The sequence below is a fragment of the Perognathus longimembris genome, chromosome 1 (assembly GCF_023159225.1).
Source record: "Perognathus longimembris pacificus isolate PPM17 chromosome 1, ASM2315922v1, whole genome shotgun sequence".
Classification (NCBI taxonomy): domain Eukaryota; kingdom Metazoa; phylum Chordata; class Mammalia; order Rodentia; family Heteromyidae; genus Perognathus; species Perognathus longimembris.
In genome coordinates this window covers 115,822,281-115,841,636 of record NC_063161.1, presented here as the reverse complement: position 1 = coordinate 115,841,636, position 19,356 = coordinate 115,822,281, and the positions used below count along the sequence as shown (strand labels likewise).

General features: G+C 34.3%; 1 protein-coding gene across 2 annotated transcripts in view; it reads left to right on the top strand.

Annotated features, from left to right (window-relative positions):
- The window catches only part of Zdhhc21 (zinc finger DHHC-type palmitoyltransferase 21), a 67,602-nt gene extending 55,588 nt beyond the window's left edge, over positions 1 to 12,014 (top strand). For both annotated transcript variants that reach the window (XM_048351417.1, XM_048351334.1), the window contains exons 8-10: positions 4,635 to 4,678; positions 5,214 to 8,050; positions 8,281 to 12,014. In XM_048351417.1, the coding sequence (XP_048207374.1) occupies positions 4,635 to 4,678; positions 5,214 to 5,346 (177 nt within the window). In that variant the 3' untranslated portion in view covers positions 5,347 to 8,050; positions 8,281 to 12,014. The remainder of the gene's footprint in view (positions 1 to 4,634; positions 4,679 to 5,213; positions 8,051 to 8,280) is intronic.
- The last annotated feature ends 7,342 nt before the right edge of the window (positions 12,015 to 19,356 follow it).

Sequence of the window (19,356 nt, the reverse complement as noted above, 5' to 3'; positions counted from 1 at the left end):
TGATGAGTAAATGAACCCTGGTTTAAGTACTTCTTCTGTAAGAGGGATGCTTAAAGAATCATTTCTTTCAAATGAGTTAAAACAGTGAGTTCTGTCTTCAAAAGAGAGAAAGATAAGATTAAACAAACATTATTTGCCTTTGGATTTTCAGAAGAAAAGTGAAACTTTAAAAATGAGGAATCGTTCAGTTTATGGCCATGTCCAATTAATTTAGTAGTGCACATATAAAAGTTACACATTTTTGTGCAATATATTTTACTCACTGATTTGGAAAAATTTAAAGGTAAATCAAAGTTGCAAAGAGGCCAATTAGGAGAAATTTGTAATAGACAAGACAGAAACCTTTTGCCTGAAATGGTATTTAAATTCCAGATGAAATCAACACAGAAGCTTTGAATTAAATAAATATATGAAGCAGAGTTAGGAACATGGACAAGGAACAAGAACCATCATGAGACTAGAGGGCAGGGGATCGTTGAGATTTGATCCAGCTGTCTTCAAGAGTTCTTCTCCAACTGGTAAAAAAAAAATACTCCTACTTTCATCAGGTCTTCAGTTTAGCAGGCCTAGAAATTTTATTTCGAAACTATTTCCACAGTGAATCAGTCCAAGACTAGACCTAGAGACAAGGGCTTTTATATCCTCCAATGACAGAGATATTATAAAACCAGATCGACCATTTCTTTTTTTATTTAAGCAGTATTGAGATTTGAACTTACTCTGCAGGCTCTATCCTTTTTATTTTTTTGCACTGGTTATTCCTTGAAATATGATCTTACCTGTTGCCTGGGTGTACACCTGTACGACGTTCCCTCTATTTTAAGCTTCCCTTAAGCTGGGAAAACAGGTGCATGCAACTGCACCCAGCTGTTGGTTGGACGGTATCTCATAAGTATGACCAGGCTAGCTTCAAACCTGTCTTCCTGAATTCAGTTTCCTAAGTAGCTAGGTAGAGAGGCATGAGTGACCAGCATCTTCAACTGTTCCTGCATGTAGAATTGTTAGGTGTGACAGAGCATTCTGTATCATATTTTTTCCTCCCATATGATAGCATACATGGCAAAATTTGGTTGTTTTTTTTTATAAGAAGGAACTCAAACAGGACTAATTGGATGGATTGAATCATCAAGCTGTATATGCAAAGAGTGTTGGATATTCAGGCCTACTAACCAGGAAACTTCTGATGATAAATTCTTGCTCTTTTGCACTCCTCTCCAATCTCTGGCCAGTAAACACCTCTCTCTACTTTTAGGAACTGGTTTTTTTTTTTCATTCCAGGAATAATCTTATTAGTTGGGGTGTTGTTTTATTTTATAATAAGAGATATTTCCTAGACTGGATGTGGAAGATTATTTCTTAGACTAAGAACAGTCACAAGGAGAAAGGTATTGATAACGTAGATAAGACTTACTTCTGTTAAGGCTTGCTGTATTTAGTTTATTCTTTAAAACTAAACCCCCAAACTTCCAGTTTTTAAAATAGGCATTCTCACGGGTTGCTTAGTTACATAGACTAATGGAAGTTTTAGATATTTTGATCACTAAGACCATAGCAGACATAGGTGTATTTCTCAGGAAATAAGATAACCTAGCAACACAATAAATACTTTTAAGAAATCATTCCAGGAAGAATTTTTTTTTTCTGAATAGCTATATTCATACTCAGGTAGTAGTTGTCTTACTGCTCCTTTCCTGGTTGTATTGAAAGAAATTATCTACACTAAAATATTTAAATTGAGTATTTAAATTTTTCCAAAAACATCACATTTTTCCTTTGTAAAATGAAACAAAATAAATTAAATCTAATGTAATACTTGAAAATAACTTGTGGTTTCATTCTTCTTGGTAATTCTTCTCTCTCCTTGCTTGCTTTCTTGTCTGCCTTGTGAATGTGATAGCATGTCTTGTGTTGCTTTAGTATGCTTGTAATGTCCAACACAAAACTTGGTGACCTATTTGGATGCTCAAATATAAATTTTGTACCTTTCTCTTGAAACAGTATTCCAAATAGCAGAGTTTCCGAGCTGAACATTTGCCATTTCTAGGGAAATAGCCTATTTTGATCAGCTTCACTAATCCTATTCCTGAAGCGATTGTAAATATCACATCCTTTGCAAGAATAACAGTCTGCTCATGATGATTTAAAAGGTAGTATACTAGTTATTTCCTAAAATGGATTTTAGAAGTGTCAGAACACTTGAAAATAAAAGCCTTATTTTAAGTCTTTAACGTTGATTCAGTGCTACAAGTAAATTTTCTCAAGGCAGTAGTCAGGTTGTAAATTTCATTTTAGTAAAATTTCTCCTAAATACCATCTCAAATAATAATTGGATCATATGATTGAGTTCCTTTTCCCAACATAGTTTCCAGGCTTTTAATATTACCTATGACACTGGTTTTAGGCCATTCATATTCCCATCTTGATAGCACTTCTTGAGTTCTAGCCCATCTTTTCCTTTGTTGTACTTTTGCACAGCTCTCTTAATTGCTGTGGAACAATCAATCTCTCACCACCAGATTCTAAGAAACCACTAATAAACAAGTTCATTCACTTCCTTTACAGATGTGGAATCTGAAGTCCAGGTTTTCTCTGAGTACCTAATTTTCTCAGTATTTGCAGATTATGTTTCCATAAAAAGGAGACAATGTTTTGAGGAAATTAAGCCACAGAACCAAGGAGAGCTAATTATAGATATAGTTCTCATTGAATACCATCAGTTTTAAAGCATGATAGGGAAACAAGTGAATACAAAATATGGAGCGAATCAATTTCTTTAAAAAAAACCCTGGAAAGTGTATAAATGAAACTCTGCTACTGGTTACTAGTTTGTCTAAAATACAAAAATAAGCAAAAAAAAAAAATCTAATGGAGAGTAATTTATTGCTTAGATATCATACATGAGAATTTAGTATTATGAGTCATTCATACAATATCGCTCTATAAAGTTTTAATGTGCTGTATATTAGCATTGGAAAAAGTTCTGCAGACAAATTCTTAGAATTTGAGTTGTAACAACAACTATTGGCATTAATAGTTCAGATTAATAGTACCTTTTACCTTATATGTGTGAGCAAGATCTTAAGAGAGAAGAAAGGAAAACTTACTTAATAGTTTTGTGTATTTGAAAGATACACAAAGATTTATATTGCTTTCAGTTTAAATATTTTTGTTGTTGTTGTTGCCAGTCCTGGACCTTGGACTCAGGGCCTGAGCACTGTCCCTGGTTTCTTTTTGCTCAAGGCTAGTACTCTGCCACTTGAGCCACAGCACCACTTCTGGCCGTTTTCTATATATGTGGTGCTGGGGAATCAAACCCAGGGCTTCATGTATATAAGGCAGGAGCTCTTGCCTCTAGGCCATATTACCAGCCCTAAAATTTAATATTGATTTAATTATTTAAATAGTTTTGTGGCGATACTAGGACAGAGCCTGAAGTCTGTTCTTGGTTCATACCACGCAGAACTGAGGCCAGTTGACCCACAGATCCTCTTTCTGCTTTTTTTGGTTACTTAAAGAGAAGTGTATTACTGATTTCCCTGCCCATGGTGGCCTTGAACCAGGATCCTCAGATCTCAGAGTAGCAAGGACTATAGGCTTGAAGTGTTTGGGTTAAAGTGTAACTTTTTAGCTAGGCACAGTGGCTTATGTTTGTAATCCTAGCTACTTGGAAGGCTGAGATCTGGAGGATTGTGGTTTGAGGCCATTCTAGACAAAAAAGTATTTTAAGACCCCATCTCAACTAATAAAATTCTGGGCATAATAAGTACATGTCTGTTATCCCAGATATACAGAAAGTATAAATAGAAGGATTGAGGTATAGGTGGCCTGAGTAAAAAGAGAGACCCTAATCAAAACAAACAAACAAAAAGGTTAAAATAAAAGGACTATGGGTGTGGCTCAAGTGGTTGAGTGTCTGCTTAGCAAGTGCAAGACACTGAATTTAAATATGATACCACCAAAAATGATAAATAAAAGATTGTGCAATTTATGCATTGATTATTTGGCATTACCTATAATAATTGGTGAGTCTAATCATGAGTCTTCTGTTGACATAGTTTAAATCTGCATTTCTAGAATTTTTTTGTTTTTTCTTACATATCTGTGTTATTAAAAGTAGTTAAGTTGTATTATGAAGATTTTTTGATGAAAATCATTTTTATAAAATGTTAATCTGCTAGCTTTATTTTTCAGCATAACAATTGTTGGAATATGGCAAGTTCTTGGATTACCTTGTTAAATTTTATTGTTTTTCAGAAATCCAGAACCAGTAGCACTGTTAATAGTCTTCTGTTTATTATTGTCTTGCTAGTCTCTCTTTTTGTGTCTATTTTATAATACAAATTTGCTAACAGTTGAGTTGAAAATAAGTACTAGATTTTTAAAAGAATTATCAAGAAAGGAAGTGTAGTAAATGCAATGCTAAATCCCACAATTTTTTTGTGAGGTTTTGGATTTGAGTATTTTGGGGCATATTATGTTGATTTTTTTCCTCCAAGGAACTTAAGTGAATGTAAATAACCTAAAATTCTTAAAGATGTAGAAACTTAAAATCTTGAGAATATCCTGAAGATTCATATCATATCAAGACTCAATAACTTGTTACATCTGAGTATTTTTTTTAATTTTTTCAATAGGATACAACATCTATTGAAAAGATGTCAAACTGTTGCGAAGAAATGTGAGTATAATAATGAAGTATGTGATATTTTTATTTAAAAATGGAAACAGCTATGTGCATCTTGTGGAAAGATAGCACAATGATCCCTTTTTCTTGGTCCCTTGCTTAAGGGCCTGAGCTAGAAGCACACATACCCCAGTCTTAACCATAGGGGGTCTTCTAGACATGATAGTTTTTAAACTAAGTAAGGACGATCATTCTTTTTCTTTTGTCTAACTAAAGTAAGTTAAATTATTTGTCCTGAAAGTACATCAAAAGAGATTTGCTACTGTGTGGTTGACACACATTCTGTTAATCCTGAGATTCTCCTTTGCTTCAAAAGTTGCCGTAGGTTGATTGACGATGCAGATACAATATCTGCTATCCAGAGTTAAAACTCAGCTGCATGCCACAGTGAAAGAAAAGCTGTATTTGTGATGCTGGGACACAATTCATCAGAGTCCAGTAATGGATCCCCAGCCAACCTGTATTGTTTTAGCTGACTGAAGTGCACCCTGGGAGTGCTGTCTTTCACTAATAATGCTGTCTTCTGTAGATCGAGGCCCCGAAAGCCATGGCAGCAGACCTTCTCAGAAGTTTTTGGCACTCGTTGGAAGATCCTGTGGTTCATTCCTTTCAGGCAGAGGCAACCACTGCGAGTTCCCTACCACTTTGCCAATCATGTCTAAACAGATGGATGGTGGGCACAGATGGGTCCTCCATGCTGGAAATGCGTTACAGGTTTTATGATAATAGAACTATGACAGTCTTCAAGTCAATTAAAATCCACCCACCAATCTTAGGCATCATAATGTGCCCCAGGCATTATTTTAATAGTGATCTTGATCCTGTTGTGGGACTAATACAAGATCTATATTTAAGTTTTAAAGCATGTTTACTTTCAAATTAGCTTCCACCAGGATTTCTTTAAATGCCTTTTTATTAACCTTAAAAGGCAAGGATTGGGATGAAACAATTGTACATAAATTTCTTTTAGTACTGACAGTGTTATAGCTTTTAATTTATGGAAAATGTCATATGTTTATTAAAAATTTTTTAAGCAGTACTAACCTAAATCTGAAAACCAGTTCTTCAGATTTTACAAAGTACCTTCTTATGTATAAATTTACTTTTTCAAATACAAGTTAAATACTACTTCCTTTTATATGTGCCGAAAGATTTTTTTAAATACAGCCGAGAAGTGCTCAACAACAAAGGGCAGTGTTTTCTTAGGAGTCGCTTCCCAGTGTTTCGCCTTTTCTTTCCACCAAAACCAAAATGTAAACACCCTTGAAGTAAACCACCAATGCCCTATCTTATTGTAAGAAAAGATTACTTTTTCTCACATCAGTTTTTCATTTCTCTTCCCTTTACTGCTGTAATATTTGTTCCCAGGAGAAAATTTGTGAGCAGTGGGCATGTATTCATATTTTACCCTAGGATTTAATGAACAAAGAGGGTAGAATATTTGCAATAATTCTAGTTCAGTTATATTAGAATGCATATGTTTTAAAAATGCTAGCATTACTAGATGATATGTGATATACAGTATAAAAAAGAATATTGTGCTTTTAAAATGTATATACTTCTTACTTTTGTCTACTAGTAAATCTAAAATTATGCACTGAAGGTTTATACATAATAGGAACTGGTCAACTCATATTGAAGTTTTATTTATAGAATGTTAGTAGAAAAGTAAGTCACTAATGTTCAGGTTTTGATATCAAACTGAAGTTAAATTTCTATTCAGCTATAATTTGCATTGTTATAGAGACCTTTTATTAGAAGCTAATGTTAGGAAATGACCTTAACCTAAGAAAATATTATTATCTGTATCATTAGCCTTACACAGATTTAAATTGCTGATAGTGATGGTCTCTTGGAAAGTATATAAAAAATTTGTGTGAAATGACATTTAGCTTTGGAAAAATATCAGATTTAAATTTTTTTCATTAGAATACTGCAAGCCCATATATGTTTTGAACATTTTATGTAGTCTCCCTCTTTGCTCTGAAAAGAAGATTGAATCTATTGGTCGTGAACTATATTCATAATTTTATTGTATTTTTGAAAGTAAGGAATCATACCTGGAAAAACAATGAAATAGAATGTTATTGTTGTCAATTATAGTAGGCTAGTTTTTGCAGAAACTATAAATATTCTACAAAAATACTCTAAAATAGTAGAATAAGTTCATAAATATTAATATCATGCTTTCAGATCTTAATTATGCTTTATTATTTAAAAACAGTAGTGTCAGATGAAAGTATTTATTTGTGCTGATGAGATGCACAGTATCTAATATAAGAAGTATATTTATAAAGCTTAATGAAACAAAATCAATAAGTTTCTTTTAGGCAACAGAGTTGAATTTTGTGTAAACTAATTGACCAAATTTGACTAGTGACAGAACTGTTAAAATTTATTAATATATATATAATGTAGGTAGATATAAATTGATGGCCTTATGTTATATATTTCCTTTCACACAAGGACCTTGAGAAGAATAGTAGGACCAAGTGAAGACCTCAAAAAGTGCTTTATGGACATATTTATATTTCTGCAGAAAAAGTACTACAGTGAAAATTGGGGAGGTCTCTTTCTCATTGTGAGGATTTGTCTTTGTGGGTTTATTTGTTTAGATTTTACTCTTGGAGGGCAGTCTCTTCTTTCTCTTTATCCTCTCTGGTCCTGATCTCTTTGTAAGGAGTATCTTTTACATTGTTGGACTATAAACTAATGCACTAGACAAGTCAATGCTTATTTTGTTTGCTCTGCAGAAATGCTACATATCAACATAGTTACATAAGAATCTATGTTAAAGTATATATATATAAATATATGTTATTTATGCTGTAACTTTCAGTATTCTCAAGTTATTCTCTTAGTCCTATGATGGGATTTGTAAGTGTTAGATTATTGGAGAGAAGCCACTTGACATTTTCTTGGGTATTATAGTCTGGTGTTCTTTCTGCGCCCTCTTTTGGCTAATTGATGTAATTATACTGGCTCAAGGGGTTTCCTGTTTCATGAGTGAATTGTAAAGCCAAGGTCAGAGGTACACAGGAGTGTATATACAAAAGTGAATTTGTTACTGTTTCCGATGTTATTTCTACTTCAACTGAATGCAGTGATTTTGCTTCATTTATGTATATTTTAGTGTCATTTTTACTATAAGTAACAACTTCATACTAGTTTAGGATAAACTAAGCTATTTCATGTATTTTACTTTAAACCTTGTTTTGACAAATTATATTTTAGTAGAAGGAAAAATATTCCTTTTTAAATTACCAGCTTATTACAAAATATAGAAATTTATTATACAATGGCAAACAAGTATCTACTATTTTATTAATTATCTAAGAAAGTTTATTTAGTTTTTTTCCCTGTGAAGTTGGGAACTTTTTTTTTTTTTTTTTTTTTTTTTTGGCCAGTCCTGGGCCTTGGACTCAGGGCCTGAGCACTGTCCCTGGCTTCTTCCCGCTCAAGGCTAGCACTCCGCCACTTGAGCCACAGCGCCGCTTCTGGCCGTTTTCTGTATATGTGGTGCTGGGGAATCGAACCTAGGGCCTCGTGTATCCGAGGCAGGCACTCTTGCCGCTAGGCTATATCCCCAGCCCCAGAAGTTGGGAACTTTTAAAACTGGATCTATTTCCATAAATCAACTAATCTTTAATTAGTAGTTCTACCTGTGCTCTTGGGGTTTTTTTTGTCCTTTTTTAACTTTTCCAGTATCTTCAATAGCCCATTTACCATCTTTTCAGAAAAACTCTGAATATAACTATAAGGGTTTTAGCATTTGGAGGTAGTTATGAGCAGGTAGATTACTGGTGTAGTCTGTGTACTATTTGAAGTATTTATACATTTTTCATTAAATATTAGCAAAAAGTTGATTAAATGGTGTTTTTTACATTATCAAAGTCATTTACTGGGCTTCTGGAAATGAAATGATTTTACCAGGGTACAGTTATCCTGACTGAAAAGTTAGTCATTGTTTTCTGTAAACAAAAAAGTTCCTGAGCTCCATGTAAGACTCAAGACCACAGGCTAAAGCAGACCGAGCTGAGACTCCAGCCAATAGTAGGCATTCAGTTAGAGATCTCCTGGTACTTTGTAACCTAGACTTAGAATTCATAAACGTCAAGGTAGCTGATATTCCTTTACAATAAAAATACCATTTTGGTTAAGAATGTAACCTAAAAATATTTGCTTAACCTAAAAGACAGCCATTTAAATCATAGTTGAGACACATAAACCTTTTTCAGAATTTTTTTAAAAAAACATTTAACGGTAAAGAAGTAAGGACTTAAAGTCTGGTTCCGAGGTAGAGCACATGTAGACACTGGTCTCAGTCCCCAGTATGGGTAAAAAAATGAAGTAGACACCAAAAGCCTACATAAAATTCAGTATTAAAAACTGAGTTAAAACTTCCATCAGAATTTAAATGAGTGCATTTTTACTGATGAAGAGGTTTTTTTTTTTTAAGATAATAGTAGCAGGTTCCCACTATTGTCATCAGATTTTCAGCTCACTTCAATCTGAGTAGGTACTTGAAAATACATTTTGCCCAAAGGGTATATTGAGTCTAAATGCTGATATTTAAAAGCTCAAATGAGGATAACACTGCCGACCAGGAAGTACAAATTAATCCATATTACAGTCACACAATTTTTTTGTGTGCTAGATCATGGGGCAGTTTGAATATTCTATAAAGTAAAATGTTCTGTAAAATCACAACATGTGTAGCTATAGCTTAATATGACATTGATATTTATTAACTGAGATAACTAGTTTCTCTTTGGGCTTTCTCTATTCTCAGCACTTCTCTTGTGCTTCATGTGTGAATTGCTTACCTAGCTCAAGTTTACTAAACTATAGTTACCCCATTAAGTAAGTTTTAATATTACTTCTGATATGCAGATATATCTAGAATTACTAATAAAATTAAGTAGTTTACAAATAGATACAAATAGTAGATTTCACTAACTCTATTATTGCTTTTAATAAAAGTGCTAACAAATGTAGTTAGTAAGTCATGTATATTTAGTGTGCCCTGCTTGCTTGTATTATTAATCACATAATTAATGAATGGTATATTCTTCAGTGCCCACATTTGTTGACTTTTATTGTTGGAGTCATCATTCGGGTTTATATATAAATCAAAAATTTTAGTGTGCCATCTTTTTTCATTTTTAATTGAATTCTAGAATATTTTAGAGTAGAACATGAGAAAGTGTTACAGCCTACTTGCTTGAAGTATTTTGTACAAGTATTATTATTTACTGTATCTATATTTAGCATTTCTGCTACAGTTGGGGTAATGATGGTTAGCTTTAGGAAAATGACTTTTCTCACACTTCTTTCCTATCATTTCACAGTTTAAAAAATAACTACATTATTTGCATTTTTTGGATGTTGGAATATTACCCAGTAGTGCTAAATTGAAAAAGAAATAACAATGATATTTGAACTTGATATTACAGGTAATTTTTCCATATCATATCTTTTTATTTTACCACATCCTTTTTCTTTTGTCTGCTTGTAGAGAACAGGTACAGATGAGTAATGTGTATCCAGAAAATTGGATTAGTAGAGTAGAAAAAGTTCAAAAGATGAAGAGAAGGCTATCTAGCATGGATAATCAACATCTCAGAACAGAGTTGACATGAAACAGCTGCTGTGAGCTCAAGCATCTCCTTCCTGTAGTCATTGTAGCTTCATCTCTTATCACTACATACAGTGTTGCTGTAAGTTATTCCTACAAGTAAGCATTTAGAGTTTTTTAAATCTTAAGTCAATATTCTTTTTTCTCAGAAATTTCAGAAATTATTTCATTTTAAGTAAGTAACAGTGTAGTGCATCTTTACAATATTAAAAATGATGTGAAAAATGCAGCTATTTGGTGCAGAGGAGAGAAATGACAAGATTACCCTAAGCTTGATAAACCTGGAAGCTTTCTGGGGGTCTCTTTTCCCAAAGAGATAATACTGTTAAAAGGAAATTTGCACCTGAGGAACCTTTTGTATATAAAGATGTCTTACACTTTAACATTTGGAATGTTTTGGAATACTTGAGGCCTCAAAGGTGTTCACTGTTGTCATTTTGAATTTCTTAGACATAAATTAATGCTTTCCAGAGTTGATGGACCCTTCTGGTTTCGATAGTAATAGCTTTATATGTAAACAAATGTGTAGACAAAACAGCAACAACAAAAGATGATTCTTTCTTGTGGGTTTGCCTGCCTGTTAGACTTAATACAGGGTTGAATCGTTTGTAGGCTGTTCACTAAAGGGAAGATGTCTGCATATAGCAAGTTCTGCATTCTTGCCAGTGTGTGCATAGGTGACATTTTTTATCCACTGGTGCCTGAAGTTAGTGATTTACAACCTCAACAACTAAAATATCCTGGTGCTATTCACTTTAGCATAGAGTGACATTTTTAATTCCTGTACCAAAGAGTTCCATTTTCTTCTCACATCTTTTGTGTTTTCAATAAGCAAATGGTACTAAGGACAGTTTGATGGTCAGATCTTAACCTTTTGCATTAGCTGCCTCAGTTTAATTAGTTATAAGTGTTGCTTATTTGTACTGAATTTAAAATTCAGTGTAGGTAGGTTAGTTTGGTCTTTAAATGTGTACCTTAATATAGCTTGGCTATTTTCAAGGGTAATTTAATAGGCTGAAATTACAAAAGAATTGAAGCAATTTCATAAGAATTTTTCATTTATATTTCTGCTGCAATGAAAAACAACTCAACTTTTATTTCTGCAAATGTATTGTGTATTATTGGGCACTTTTAAGGACTACTAAAACACAATGCTAAAGTGGAGTGTTGGTAATGGGTCCTGTTTGATTACTAATCAAGAATTCATGATCTCTTAATGTGTGCATAGCTTTAGTGGCTTTAAAGAATGATTTTTTAAAATCTGTTTTGGTGATAAAAGTAAAATGAAAGAAACTTTCATATCTATACTTCCCCAATAGAAAATACACATGTACCATGATTTAAGCAAAACTGCTAATTGAACATTGAAGTTTACAAAAAAAGAAAAGAATGCCTGGATATTAAGATCACTGTACCTGAAATTTTTGAATAAGATTATTTTAAAATCTAATTTTGCTTAGTGATTCATTTTACAGCAGTGGAGGAAGTTACCTTTTAAATGTAATTGTCTAGTTGTGATATTGCTATATAGATTAATTTCTTCTTTCTAAATTCTAAAATAAACCAAAACTCATTCATTTAGTGTCCTTAAAAATGGCTGAAATTTTGAAATGGTTTTTCATTATTGATTATTAAAATCAATCCCTTCTTGAATGTAGATATAATATATGGTTTTGCAGTGAATTCTGAATGGAAAAAAAAAAGAATCAAGTCTGAAACTTAAGTGAAACGACTTCAAATTGATATAAAGGGATCCAGATAAACATATTAAAGGTGAAAGCAAAATTTAAAAACAAGATGAAGTAGAGCAACATTATGTTTCTCTAATCAAGCAATATTCCCTGAATTATGTTGCCACTGAATTGGTTCTGGATAATTTCATTTGTTTTTCCATCATTTAAATTAATGTGTCTGAATTCTGTTATTTTTCAAAGTTAATAGAAATCACTACTACTTACTATGTTCCAGTAGCATATTAAAAAAGAGAATATTGAAAAGTAAAAACAAAGATACTTTAGCATAGGTAGAAAGAAAGCAATGGAAGATAGCAAAGGAAATACTTCTACCACAGATACTCAATGCTTAAATTAGTTGCAAGTCTGACATGGGAGGACAAAGATAGGCTCTTGGGAGGACGGAGGACACATGGGTTGTACTGTAAGCATGTTTCATGTCCTTCAAGTTAGTATTTAAAAAAAAAAAACCCTGCTAATTTAGTAAATAGACAAACTCTGTGTTATTTTGAGGCTCCTAATATTCTGTACCAGATTTTGTCTAGAATTATATCCCTAAACTTAAAGACCATTCTATAGTTTAATAACTGTCTGTTTCAAGTGCCATATGAATGATCCTGTGTTTACACTTGCCTACAATTTTCTTTTGCATAGTCCATTGCTGTGTGTAAATCTGGAGGCCATTTTCCTGCATTGTCTACTGATTTTGTCTTCCACAAAAGAGTTAAAAAAATCATCACTAACATTTCTAGTGCTAATGGTTACAAGGAAGACAGTTTCGAGTGAGTTTAGAATAGAGAGGAAGACGGATGAAAATGACAGGTGGGAAGGGAGCTATGTGTTGGAGTATACTTGTTCAAATAAAAAGTCTACACTGGTCATTAAAATGAAAACAAACCATGTATCTACCTTAAGAACATCTTGTTTTTTTAATTTATTTTTGTGATTTGGTTTTTATTCATATGATGTTCTATTTTCTTTGTAGATTGTTTTTAATTTAAATTGTGGAATTTTTACTTCTCTTGAAATGTATTATGTACTGTATTTTTAGAAATCTTATTTTTTAATAAATATTTTTTAAAAACAGGTTTGTGTCTCCTGTACCTCTTTTATTTATTATACCAATTATGGCAAGTGTGGTTTGTTTTTCAGCTTTATGCAGTTTGGATAGGCAGTAATAATTAGTGACCCCAGGCTATTGTTACACCACAATCATAGGATTCTAAGTATTCAGGAAAAATTCAGTGTACATGTTGGGGCTAAAATTACATAGACAATACTTTAGAACTAGATGATCATATTTAACCACCAAATGTGTTTATTATTATACAAAAGACTATTTTATGGAACTATTTTTGAAGAATAATCTATGGGTGGTGCAATATGAAAGAAATATAGTTTATATCTAAGTACTGTTAAGTCTAGGGATGTTGGATTATGTAAAACTTTTGCTTTTAGGAAGTTACATTCTATGACAATTCATTGGCTGTTTACGAACAAATCTTCTAAGTTGCAATTGGCTGCTTTACTGTTAAAAGTCACAAAAGAGAAGTGTATATTATTGAACATGAATTGGACAAACAAAATTGTATTCTAGAGAAATGAATCGAAAAGTACTGTCTTTTCTGAAAAAGCAAGTGTATGTGAATGGTGTAGAAAACTGCCCTGAGATTGAAAGACAAACTGACTATTCTTTTTACAGTTTTTAAGTTTTTGTTAGCAAAGTAATTTTGATAAATACTCTAGATTAACACACAGATAATTGCAGATAAAACTGTAAATTTTGCAGCATTGGCAAATTAAGGCAGACCATTGCCTTCTGACAAAATTCCAACGGTTATAAAACTCAACCTTTGGAAGTTTCCTTCTTTCTGAGTCTTAACAGTACTTAGAATAATGGTTCATTTTTTAGTGATCATAAATTATATCTGTTCTCAACCTTTTTGATCTCAGGATTTATAGTCATAAAACTTACTGAAGACTGCAAAGTATTTTCTCATGTTATAGTTATCAGTGTTTACTATATTAGAAATTTAAATGGAAGAAAAATTAGATGTTTATTTATTTAAACTTAGACTTATTACATGTTAACATAAATAATATATTTAATTTAGAGAGTAGCAATTGTGTTTCTCCAAAGCTCTTATATCTGCCTTTATGGAAGAATATTGATTTTCATATGACTTCATTATTTAATTGGTTGGTTGCATTATTATTTTGATTGAAGTATCTGGAAATATCCTGTGTGCCGAGATAACAAGTGGAAAAGGGATTACTTTACTAGTTTTTAAAAAAATAACCACAAATATTTGATATTACTCCAAAAACTTAACAAGCAATGGTTGCTTTGTTCTGGGAATTGAACCCAGAGCTTTATACTTGCCAGGCAAGCACTGTTTCTCTGAGCTATAGTCTCATTCCAGGTGATGGTTTCTTAGTGTTGTAGTTGCAGTGTAGAATGAGAAACAACACCAAGAAAATGTTTATACTTGTTAATATCCACTGGTCTCCTTTTCCACTTTGAAAGTTTTTCATCATATAAAAAAACCATTATGCTGGGCACTGGTTGCTCATGCCTGTAATCGTAGCTACTCATGCAACTGAGATCTGAGGATTGTGGTTCAAAGCCAGCCCTGGAAGTCTGTGAGACCCTTATCTCCAGTTAACTACCAGAAAACCAAAAGTGACACTGTGGCTCAGGTGGTACTACACTAGCCTTAAGCCGAAGAGCTCAGGGACAGTGCCCAGGCCCAGAGTTCAAGCTCCATGATGGACCAAAAAAAAAAAAAAAAATGATCTTGTTGGAAAAAGAAGTACAATATTGAAATGCTATAAAGCTCATAATATTTTTTCAGTTTTGATTTTTCACTAGTAAGCTTGGATATTAACCTTGGCAGCCGCATACTATCATTGGTTTTCCATGTAGTTACAGATGACTTTAACTCATTTGTGAGCATCTTTCCTTGGTCACCAGGCCAGTCAAGTTTCTCAAGTGTAAAATGTCCTCCAATGGTTGGCTCAGCCTGCAACTCAGACTGGAACACAAAGTGATTACTTAAGAATAAGTAATCAGGGGCTGGGGATATAGCCTAGTGGCAAGAGTGCCTGCCTCGGATACACGAGGCCCTAGGTTCGATTCCCCAGCACCACATATACAGAAAACGGCCAGAAGCGGCGCTGTGGTTCAAGTGGCAGAGTGCTAGCCTTGAGCGGGAAGAAGCCAGGGACAGTGCTCAGGCCTGAGTCCAAGGCCCAGGACTGGCCAAAAAAAAAAAAAAAAAGAATAAGTAATCAGACTTCGGAATTCACATGAAAGGCTTAATATATACTTTCTGTTTTGCCAAACAATATTAAAAATATGCTCAACAGCAAGATTTAATAAAGGTCATAGTTTTTACTAAAGCATCAGGGCATCATTAAGTGAAACTGACCTATCTTTTTCTTCTTTTTTAAAAGGATTTTTTGTTATAGACTAGTTTTGAATTTGTTATGTAGCCCAGACTAGCCTTAAACTTAGAATCCTCTTACCTTAGCCTTCTCCACATGAATTACAGGTAGGCACCAAAATGCCTGACCTTCTGCCACGTGTGTGTGTGTGTGTGTGTGTGCCAATACTGAGGCTGAAGTCAAGGCTTCGAGTTATTTTCCTTATAAAATGCTCTACCACAGCTAATTGTCTAGGTTGATATTTTGCTGGATAATTGGAGATAAGAGTCTCAAGAATTTGTCTGCTCAGGAAAGAACAGTGCTGGAGGAATTACAATACCCAACTTCAAGCTGTATTATAAAGCTATAGTAATAAAAACAGCTTGGTATTTGCACCGGAACAGGCCTGAAGACCAATGGAACAGAATTGAAGACTCAGAAATGAACCCACAGAACTACGCCTACTTAATCTTTGATAAAGGAGCTAAAACAATAGTTTGGAAGAAAGATAGCCTCTTTAACAAATGGTGCTGGCAAAACTGGTTCAACACATGCAACAAACTAAAACTAGATCCTTATATATCACCCTGCACCAAAATCAATTCCAAATGGATTAAAGACCTCAAAATCAAAACAGACACCCTGAAAACACTAAAGGAAGGAGTAGGAGAAACACTTGGGCTCCTTGGCGCAGGACGAAACTTCCTTAACAATGACCCAGAAAGGCTACAAATCAAAGAAAGGTTGGACAAATGGGACTGCATCAAACTCCAGAGCTTCTGCACGGCAAAGGACATAGCTTGCAAGATAAACAGAAAGCCCACAGACTGGGAGAAGATCTTTACCGGCCATTCAACGGACAAAGGCCTCATCTCTAAAATATATGCAGAACTAAAAAAATTACTTTCTTCCAAAACAAAACCGCAAAGAACCAATAGCTCCCTCATCATCAAGTGGGCTAAAGACTTACAAAGAGACTTCTCTGATGAGGAAATGAGAATGGCCAAGAGACATATGAAAAACTGCTCTACATCACTGGCCATAAAAGAAATGCAAATCAAAACAACATTGAGATTCCATCTCACCCCAGTAAGAATGTCCTATATCAAGAAAACTAACAGGGCTGGGGATATAGCCTAGTGGCAAGAGTGCCTGCCTCGGATACACGAGGCCCTAGGTTCGATTCCCCAGCACCACATATACAGAAAACGGCCAGAAGCGGCGCTGTGGCTCAAGTGGCAGAGTGCTAGCCTTGAGCAAAAAGAAGCCAGGGACAGTGCTCAGGCCCTGAGTCCAAGGCCCAGGACTGGCCAAAAAAAAAAAAAAAAAAAAAAAAGAAAAGAAAAGAAAACTAACAATAACAATTGTTGGAGGGGATGTGGCCAAAAGGGAACCCTACTTCATTGTTGGTGGGAATGTAAACTGGTTCAGCCACTCCGGCAAGCAGTGTGGAGATTCCTCAGAAGGCTAAATGTAGAACTCCCCTATGACCCAGCAGCCCTACTTTTGGGTATCTATCCAAAAGACCACAAACAAAATCACAGTAAAGCCACCAGCACAACAATGTTCATCGCAGCACAATTTGTCATAGCTAGAATCTGGAACCAACCCAGATGCCTCTCAGTAGAAGAATGGATCAGGAAAATGTGGTACATATACACAATGGAATTTTATGCCTCTATCAGAAAGAATGACATTGCCCCATTTGTAAGGAAATGGAAGGACTTGGAAAAAATTATACTAAGTGAAGTGAGCCAGACCCAAAGAGACATGGACTCTAAGGTTTCCCTCATAGGGAATAATTAGCACAGGTTTAGGCAAGTCATAGCAGAGCATCATAAGAGCCCAATAGCTATACCCTTATGAACACATAAGATGATGCTAAGTGAAATGAACTCCATGTTATGGAAACGATTGTTATATCACAGTTGTAACTACTTTCAACGTCCTATGTGTATCTGTAGCTTCTGTTATTGATGATGTTCTTGTATCACTTTCCAGTGGTTGTACCTACACTATCTCTGTAATCTTATCTGAGTATATTGGAAACCGTGTATACTGGTATTAGAAGTAGGAAATTGAAAGGGAATACCAAAATTGAGAGACACAGGGTAAAAAAAGACAAACAACTACAAAAGCAATACTTGCAAAACTGTTTGGTGTAAGTGAACTGAACACCTCACGGAGGGGGGGAAAGGGAAAGGGGGAGGAGGAAGGGGGTATGAGGGACAAGGTAACAAACAGTACAAGAAATGTATCCAATGCTTAACGTATGAAACTGTAACCTCTCTGTACATCAGTTTGATAATAAAAATTTGAAAAAAAAAAAAAAAGAATTTGTCTGCTCAGGCTGGCTCTGAACCTCAGTCCTCAGACCTCCTCCTCCTTAGTAGCTAGGCTATTGATGTGCCCTAGCAGTGCTTTTGCCACCTTTCTGAAGCCAGACTTGGAACTAGTTAACTTCATTGTGTATGGGAGAAAACAATGGGCAAAGGTGGGCCAGAAAAATATGCATTTGAGACTTGATTTCATTTACTCCTTATTTAATTTAATAAAGAAACAGCATTTGTGGCCATGCATTCCAGCTTTGGGGCACTAAAATATAGCATTCTTATGGACATTATTTAGCTTGTTGTAAAGAGACAAAACTAAAAGCGCATGATAGCATACAATGATTGAAAAATCATTTGAGAAGCTGCCAGATACTGTAGATGAACAAGTGCATACAAATGCTGCTCTAGGCTGACCAATTACCCATATGAGCAGCAATTATATTAGCGTGCAAGGGCAATTGGAGAGAAAATTGGACCCTGTAGACATCCAGCTGAGCAAACAGGATGGAGGAAGGATAGAGGATATGTGTTACTCTGAAAAAAACCTGCACCTTAGTTTACTTGCAAAAATATTTGTATCAGGCACAGCACATTCTTTGTATGTCCTCTGGATGTCTGATATTTTTTCAAATTAGTCCTCTTCAAATGAAAAAGGGACTTAATGAAGAGATATTGAAATAGCCAGAATATTTAGTAGGGAGGTTGGACTATACGAATTAAATATTTACCTGCTCCTGTAGACCACCTGTACATGCCTACATATTATATCCAAAAAAATCTATAAAACCTTTTAAATGTGGAAGAAAGTGTGCTAACAATGATCTTGGTGATGACTTCTTGGAGATAACAAGTGTCCTTGGTAGTAAGTGTGACTGCAAAATGATCTGAAGGTTTATCCTCTTAGTAATAAAATTTAAGTATGTAAACTACATAGGTTTTCTGAATTTTATTTGCAGTGATCCTTGGCAAGAACTGAATAGTTGAGGATATAATATGATAAGGAGGATTTATAGTTGACATTTGAAATATGGACGGGAAACCCTTGAATCAGTATAGATCATCGGGTTAATGAAATTTAGTTCTGTAAGTTGCATAAGTTCTGTAGGTATAGGCCAAATACTTCTTTCAGTTGAACATGCTCTGAAGAATACTTCATGTGGAAATGACCAATAATGAAGTTTGGGGGGATGGTACACTTGTGTGACATAGTTCTTGAATATTTAAAAGCATTTCAAATATTCTCAGTACAGAAAAGTGCCCAGAATGTGAAAAATACCAATACATTCAAGTATTACTATGAAATGCTCCATGTTTACCATTTATTCTTATAAAACATAAAATTATAAACCATTTAAAATATAGAGAAAAGCTTTCCAAACAATCATCTTGATGATGATTTCTTGGAGATAACCCCCAAAGGCACAACTACACAGCAAATACAGCAGATGTGACTGAGTCAAGGAAGCTTCTATACAACCAAGCAAACAGTGAGGTGGCAGCCTGAGACTGGGAGAAATATTTATAGCCCATCTGTCTGTAAGG